Below are 8410 nucleotides of genomic sequence, written 5' to 3' on the forward strand. Positions count from 1 at the left end.
AGATGTCAACCTCGCTCGCTACAGGGGGAGAGAGGTGGCGCGGCTGCATCACTGGAAAAAAAGGGTTTGGCCAGCCACTCATCACCCCAGCGTGGCACATTAACTCCGCAGATACAAGTCCATGTGACGCCGAACCGACCGGAAAGACCGACCCCGCAAAGATTTCCGCCGAATCAATGCCTCCGCATGGCAATGTTCCATGCTCGGCGCGGCGAGTCTCCATTCCGATTTCCATGCATGCTGCCGCCCGTGCGTCTGAGAAAGTGAAAGAGCGACAGGGAGAGGGATCAAGACAGGTCCTGGTACGAGTGGTTTCACATTTCCTCAAGCGGTGAAAGTGAACAACAATCTTCTCTTCACAACCGAGAAATTGACAAATACAAATATACAATGTCAAGTTGAAACAATGTGCATTGCTAACTTCACTTGCGGGGAAAAAACACTCAAAATTTCAAGCCTGTTTGGGCGAACACGCAGAAGCAGAGGACAGGGGGAGATGGCAAGCGCAAAAATCCAGAGTCTTCTCAGCTAATTGCAGCTCCTTTCGCTTTACAATCCGGAGGAGGGAGTATTTACAGCATTTACACACCGCCAACGAACCGAAATGGAATCCTGGGCATTGATCTCTCAAGAAGATCCTCACGAGGAGGAAGAAGCTAAAGAAGAAGGGGGCGTCAGAATGTGGGCGTGAGCAGGTTGAGCAGGGAGACTCTGGCGTTCACGAGCGCGCGGTACACCTCCTCGCAACCGGACTCGGCGGCGTCGACACACTGCTCGAGCCCGCGCACCCTGCCCATGGCCGCCTTCCGCTCCTCCTCCTCCTCGTTGCACGAGTCCTCGAACGACACGGTCCGCCGCCGCCGGAGCAGGTCGGTCACCAGCCACATCGGGCTGGCGGGCGTGCGGGCCGGGGAGTAGGGCGTCGGGGTCCTCGGGGACGGCGCGGCGCTGGCGGCGGACTCGGCGGAGGCCGTGGACACGCCGGCGAAGACCGCTGACGAGGCGGCGGACACGGCGGCCGTGGCGGCCGCGAAGGCGTCCGCGAGCGTGGCCTCGTCGGACTCGTCGTCGGGCGCCGCGCGGTGGGAGAGGTCCCGCGCGGAGGACGCCAGGCGGGACACCTCCCGCGCCGACCGCCGCTGCGCCCGTAGCGCCGCCGCGAGTCGGGCCCCGTCGCGCCTGCGCAGCGCGGCGTGCGTCTCGGCGAGGAGCTGCTTGAGCGCGACGAGCGACTCGCGGAAGCAGCCGTGGAGGTCGGCGAGGAGAAGGAGGTCGTCGAGGAGCTGCTCCGTCCAGGGGTGCCGCAGGAGCGCGTCCCGGGCCTGCGGGTGGTGGAGCAGGTCCGCGAGCCCCGCCAGGACGCGCCCGGCTCGGCCGGCGCCGTCGGCGACCCACGCGGGCCCCGTCTGCGCGGGCGCGTCGGCCCACGCCAGAAGCGCGCGCGCCGAGTCGTGCAGCGCCGCCGCCAGCGGGTGGAGGCGCACGGGGAGGCTGGTGGACCGCACCCGCGCGTACGACAGCTTCTTGGGCCGCGCGCAGTCGAGGAGGAACGACGGCGCCACCGACTTGGGCGACGCCAGCGTGGTGAGCGTCCGACGGAACCCGACTGCCATCGCGCCCGGCTTCTTTGCAAGCCTGCTTCCGCCCTTTGCTTTGCTCTTCTTGCTCTGCTTTGGTCGAGGAGGAGAAGAGGCCGGCCGCTGGGCTTGGATGCGGTGGTGAGTGGTGACTCGGGGTGTGGTGGTGAGCGGGGGGGAGGCGCGCGGTGTTTTATAGGGGCGTATGGGTATCGTGCCGCGATGTGACGTGGACGATGGGGTGGATGGATCCCCAGCGCGCGGGCGCGGTAGACTGGTAGTACTCTGCTGGTAAGAGACGAGAGGGAGAGAGCGGAGCCCGCACGGGTGGGTGGTGAGTGGAACACGTTTGACCGGGGCTTGGCTTGCCTTTGCCTCGGAATGGGATGGAGTTGGTTGGCTTGTGGCCGAAGAAAGATGCTTGCGAAGCCAGATATCTTATTGGACAAGATACTGATACTCCCTACTCTAGACTCTAGAACCTAGCTACGGGGAAGTGCTGGAACTGGAAAAGACAGCAGGTTTTTGTTTATTTTTAGCACGTGGCATATCGAATATTTAGATACTAATTAGGAGTATTAAATATAGACTATTTACAAAACCTATTACATATGTGGAGGCTAAACGACGAGACGAATCTATTAAACCTAATTAATCCATCATTAGCAAATATTTACTATAGCAACACATTGTTAAATCATGGACTAATTAGGTTTAATAGATTCGTCTCGCCGTTTAGCCTCCACTTATATAATGAGTTTTGTAAATAGTCTACGTTTAATAAATATTCGATGTGACGGGTGCTAAAAATAAGCATGAGGAAGCAAACAAGGCTAAGCAAGCACGAGTTACTGTTTGTCGTTGGTGGGGCTTGTTTCCTGACCTGGAACATCACTTTTGCGCAGCTGGACAGTGTGATAACGTGTAAACTGGAACTACCTAGCTAAGAACACGCTGTCCATTGTACTGCTCCGGGATCTCACATTGGGCATTGGCTGCAAACAAGGGGAATCTCAAGTGCAGGGAGCAGTGTAGCAACGGATTGTTGGTCAAGTGAAGTCATATAATAATAGTGCCCAAAATTATCATATAATACATGTCCTTAAGAATGCGTATAATATTCGTAGTATGGCTTACATTTTTTTTGCTTTGAGTCGACTTTGACATCTAAAAGTCATGAAATACATTTATCCAAAGACCAATGACAATCAAACTGGATTAGGGTTGTATTTTGGTTTAGGAAGGTGGAACAGAGGCGAGCCTCTTTTCGGTAACAATGTTATGGTTCATTGGTCGACAACATATACAAATTCATAGAGACCTGCAAAGGCGATGGTGCGCCTTATGGTGGAATATGGATGTGCATCATTATCGGGACAAAACATCGATAGTGAATCTGAGGGCATGAATGGCTGAATGGGAGGAATGCTAAGGACGAATTTGTAACAATGTTACGTCACCATTCACTAGTATGTAGAAGCCATGTTGGTTAGTGGAAATGTTAGTTCAAGGCATCCCGTACCACGGATGTGAATGTTAAATCCTCATGTTAGCTTAGGTATGGTGCTGAGTAGGTTAAGGGGAGAGGGAAGGTTCAAGGCTTTCTATCACTGCCGTAGAAACAATTTTAATTTCTCCAGAATCTTCCGTACATTTTCACATAGAGCTTATATAACAATTTTCCTTATGTTTGCATAAGGAAAACTGTTTTCCACATGCGATCAATTTTGCATCCGATGAAAACAAATCGGAGGCGGAGCTAGTATGTACTGGAGCAGAGGCGGAGCTTGATAAACAAATCAGAGGATCCAACCTATAGAATTAAACACGAAACACCTATGAACAATAGCAAAATTACTGTTTATTCAGTGGAGATTAGGTTGGGCACGGGTGGCCATGGCCTCGTTTGGTCTCAACTAAGCTCCGCTCCTGGAGTACAAGGGTGTTAGAGCAACTTCAAAAGTCTGCTAATCTTACCCATAATATCTTTTTTAGGGAGAAAAGGAGAAAAAAAGAACTCCAACAGTCCACCTAAACCTTCCCCAATTTTTTAGCGACGCTAAAAAACAGCCTGCCACCGCGTATATTTTAGCGTTGGCGTTCCTCCCCCAATCCTGATTCCCGCACGCCTGCGCATTCCTTCCGATGGGCCCAATACGATGACGTGGCTTGTTTTGAAAATATTGGGAGCAATTTATTAGCGATCTGCTGTAGATTGATATGTTTTTTTGAAAAAATTTTTAGGAGAACCCCCGATACATAGTTTTGGGAAAAAAAATTTTGAGGTACTCTTGGAGTTGCTCAATCCGAATAAATTCGCTGCGCAAATAGATTAATGTGGATGAGTTGGATAATAGTAGTCCAATAGTCTAGAAAATCTCAAGATGACCAGGTGCTCTATACATGCTCCCCAAATCGCAAAGTCGTAAATAAGCCAGCTTGGCATCGAGGTGCGTCAACAAATTAAATTTCCTCCCCACACAGCATTAGTATCCCCATCCCGGTGCGGACACGTGGCTCAGGGATCAGGGAACGCACAGTGCCGGTGCCGCCGGTGCCCGGCGTCGGAGGCGATCTCCGCTCACATGGGCACGTCCGGCCGCCGGGCCCCTCCGCGCCCGCCCGCCCACCCTCCGTGCCCGTGCCTGTGCCGCGGCCACTGCCCACCCCACCTCACCTCAGGCCTTATTTAGTTGGCAAAATTGGGAGGTGCCAAATTACTGTTACAGCACTGTAGCACACTGTAGCGTTTCGTTTGTATTTGTGAATTATTATCCAAATATTGACTAATTAGGCTCAAAAGATTCGTCTCGCAAAGTACAATAAAACTGTGCAATTAGTTTTTAATTTCGTCTACATTTAGTACTCCATACATGTACCGTAAGTTTGATGTGATGGAGAATCTTCTTTTTGCATAGTGTCAAAGTTGGAAGTTGAGAGTGAAGTAAACAAGGGTCACTCATTGACGCCCCAGTTCGGTCCGGACCGAACCCGATCGCCCGGCGACCTCCGACCTGTGCGTAGGCCTGCGCGCATTGAATGCGCGGCGCGATGCTCCCCCACCCGATCGATCGATCGCCTTTTGGCGAGCAAGCGAGTGCGTGGTGGGCCGCGGCTCGCTCGTCGTCCCGACTACCCCCCTCGTCCCCGCCCGGTTCGGCGACGGATCACGGACGGGTGCGCTGCACCCAACAGAACAAATGATTGATCCATCCGCTGGGGTTTCGCTTCAGATCGATGGAGATGCCGATGGGATGGGGTGATGGGACCCGCCGGCACTAAACTTCCGGCGAGCGATGGCGACGCGAGTCCGCGGGGCAGCTGCGCTTTTGCTTAGGCTTCATCCCGTTTGTTAGGCTCCTGCCCGTCGATGGATGGATCGATCGGTCACGTGTTTTCAGTGCGCGTCTGGTGGTTCATTAGCTCGTCGTGCGTCTGAGGCGGCAAAGCATCTCTGGCTCTGGGCGCCAGGGCCAGGCCCCAGGGGTGTCGCCCGTACGGATCCATGCACGAACCGCAGGAACTTTTGTGCGTGCGTGCATCGCGGATGCATGCATTAGCATGTGTTAACGGGATTGGTGGTCGATCCGTGTAAAATCAGATGCGCCTCGCGTTTCAGTGCACGCACGCGTTCACTGACGGCTGCGAGAGTACTGTGCGAGACCGGTTCAACCACGGTACGTAGCACTGCAACAGTTGCGCCAGCAGTCGCTGTCGCCTAACGGCCAACAGAGCAGTGAAGAGTGAAGAACATCGGAACAGGGCAAATCTCCTTGACTGGCACCTCGTGTCAGCAGCTACGTAACGCCTAACGGTAGCATAGATAGCTGCCAGCCATGTTAATTTGCTGCGGCGGAGTACCATTCTATAAATAGACCGGGCGGACCTTTTCAGCCGCGAGATCGAGCTTTGGTTAAGCGCAGGCGCCTGCGTCGATCCCACGCCGTCTCGTCGTTTGCAGTGACGCGCGAGGGCCGGTCCCGGACCCGGTTTATATTTTTCCTGAGATCGACGTCGACATGTGGCGATCAAGAAAAGACTTATTCGAGAGGTCAGAGCTGACAGACAGTAGTATAATGCAAGAAGAGTAGACAGCAAGTTAGGTAAACTGGGTTCGAGAATTAGACGTCCATCCCAGGTAGTAGTCTCGAGTCCAGATCGGCCAATAATTAAACCGGCAGATTAATTAAAATCTCATGCATCGATCGATCTCCCAGTCAATACGCTAGCTAGCAGTCCGGTCCTGAAGTCGGTGAAACATGCTGTGATGTCATGGATTAGTTCAGGTCTTCAGGAGGATGTTCTGGACCTTGAGCATCGCTCTGATGTTCAGCACGACATCAATTAGTGTCTCATCGTCAGAGGGAGGTCGCTGAATTCTGAAAGCTATGCATCCAGATTAAGGTCCCAGGCGATTCCACGTCCACATCCCCTCCGAGCCACGGGCGCACGATGCGTAGACTTCTCTTTCTCGTACAGGAAGATACCACTACAGTATTAGTAGTGTTAGTGGGACGTGTCATGTTTGCATTCATCCCAGGGTGCGCCAATAAGTTGCCCACCGTATTCCCGGTTCCAGTACGTGGGGCAGTAAACGGAGACAGAAAATTAAAATCTGCTGACTGCAGAGCCTTTAACATCAACAGATTGGTTTCTCACACCATAAGCTACTACAGGGAACAAGCTAGCACGAGTCAACCATTTTTTCCTTTTGGTTTAACTGCAACATGAATGAACGAGGAGCTTGGACTTGGACTTGGACGCACTCTCTCGGAAGGTCAGAGCTGACATATAAATAAATGGCTAACTGTTTCGGTAAAACTTATTCGTCACTACGGGTCTGTTTGGATCCAAGGGCTAGATTTTAGCTCTGCACTTTTAACTCAAAATTTAGCTCTTGGGATCCAAACTTGTGGGCAAAAATAGTAGAATAGCTAAAGTTTGGACTAAAAATTTTAGCCCCAAAGAGGCCCTAAAAGGGGCTAAAGGTGCTCCTCCCCATCAATTTTCACACCCTGCCCCCCCTTCCTCTCTCCTCTCCGCGTGGTCCCCCCTCCCGCGCCCCTCCCTTTCCTCCGCCTCCAACTTCTGTCGCCTCCAGCCAGCCCGCCGCCTCCGACCGGCCCCACGTCCTCAGCCCGCCCCCCGCGGCCTCACGGATCGGATCGGCGACGGCGGCTTCTTCCAAGGCCCTGGGAGGCGCCGCTGGAGGCCATGACGGCGTGCACGGCCGCGGAGCTCCACCATCGCCACGCTCTTCAACAACATCGCGCCCGCCGGATCCGAGCCCAGGCCATCCTCCGCCTTGTCCGCCATTCTATGCTGCCCCGGCTGCCCCCCCCCTCGCCGCAGCCTTCCTCGGGGATGGAGGGCCATGGCGGGCCGCGGCGAGCCGTGCTGCCACGCGAGCGCCGCCGAAGAACAGGAAGAAGAGGGACACCCCGTCGCCTCCGCCCGCCCCCCGCCGCCTCCACAGCGCGGGCGCTGGAGCAGCTGGATGCGGGTGCGTGGGCGGAGGCGGCAGGCGGCTAGAAGATTGGAGAGCGCGCGGGTTTGGCGGTGTCGTCGGCGACGGAGTCTCGAGGGAGAGGAGGCGAGACGGCGACGGATGCGGGGGGCTCGGATACGACGGGGCTGGAGGCGGCCTCCTCCTGGGACCGCATGGCGGAGGCGAGGAGGAGGGAGAGGATGAGGAGGTGGTGGAGAGGACCACGCAGCGGAGGTGGCGCGGGGCAATGCCTGCGAGCTAGTGGAGAGGAGGGGTAGGGAAGGACGATAAAATTATCTTTATTCAATAGCATTTATAGACTTTAGTTCATTTTAGTCTATGGATCCAAACACCCCAGCAGAACTAAATTTTAGGAGTTAAAATTTAACTTATATAAATTTTAGGAACTAAATTTTAGCCCATCAAACGCTCCGTACACTTCTGAAGTCTGTAAAGTATATTGGTGTCACGGATTGGTTCAGTTCAGGGGCGTGTTCATCAGCGGGTAGGTCATCGAGAGGAACAGAGATCGAGGAAACAAGCAGATGCATGAATGAACCCCACACGACCATACGCGTTCGCGTCGATCGTCTTCTGCAGGCAGGTCACGGGCTCACGAACGGGCGTAGACTTTCTTGTACGTTATACCCGTGCAGGAAGGCACAGTGCCGCTCGTGGGCCTTGGACCTATGCGTTGCATTGACGCCCGGGCGCCAAGTTGCCGTCTGTCCACACTCTGACTCCAGTATGTGGAAGTGTCAACGGGACCGGGACGACGACGGCTGCGAATTCTCAGAGCCTTTGCGCCGAGCAAGAGGCTTGCAGCATACTCCAGTTGCATGTATCGGGCAATCTAGCAGCCTCTAGAACAAGTCATGAAGTCAACCGTCCCTGTCTCTGCTTCACGAGACCCAGCTTTGATGATGCCTCTCTGCCTTTCTGCCAGTCGAGACTCGAGGCAGCAATGCAGTGGTACAGCGGTATTCAATGTGACGCCGAGGACACAGAGCAGTGGCAGTGGCACATTGCTACCAAGTCAACCTCATCGAACCGAGGTCTCGTTTAGTTGTCCAATTTTGATGTGCCAAAATTACTGTAGCAATACTGTAGCATTTCGTTTGTATTTGTGAATTATTGTCCAAATATTGACTAACTAGGCTCAAAAGATTCATCTCTCAAAGTACAACAAAATTGTACAATTAATTTTTGATTTCGTCTACATTCAGTACTCCATGCATATACCGCAAGTTTGATGTGATGGAGAATCTTCTTCTTGCATAGTGTCAAAGTTGGGATCTTGGAGTGAATAGCCCGAATCCCGCCACCGCAAAAGGTAAACTACACT

The 8410-nt window shown here is 53.7% G+C and overlaps 1 protein-coding gene across 1 annotated transcript; it reads right to left on the bottom strand.

The window, feature by feature from the left end:
- Positions 1-674: 674 nt before the first annotated feature.
- Positions 675-1613, bottom strand: LOC117835619 (uncharacterized). The gene has a single exon (XM_034714968.1). It carries the CDS (start codon positions 1611-1613, stop codon positions 675-677), a length of 939 nt encoding a protein of 312 aa, XP_034570859.1.
- Positions 1614-8410: the final 6797 nt, after the last annotated feature.

The sequence above is a fragment of the Setaria viridis genome, chromosome 9, assembly GCF_005286985.2.
Source record: "Setaria viridis chromosome 9, Setaria_viridis_v4.0, whole genome shotgun sequence".
In the NCBI taxonomy this organism is placed as follows: domain Eukaryota; kingdom Viridiplantae; phylum Streptophyta; class Magnoliopsida; order Poales; family Poaceae; genus Setaria; species Setaria viridis.

Bases quoted from the DNA above. Each gene is read 5' to 3' on its own strand.
- LOC117835619 (XM_034714968.1), bottom strand. From the start codon at position 1,613: ATGGCAGTCGGGTTCCGTCGGACGCTCACCACGCTGGCGTCGCCCAAG.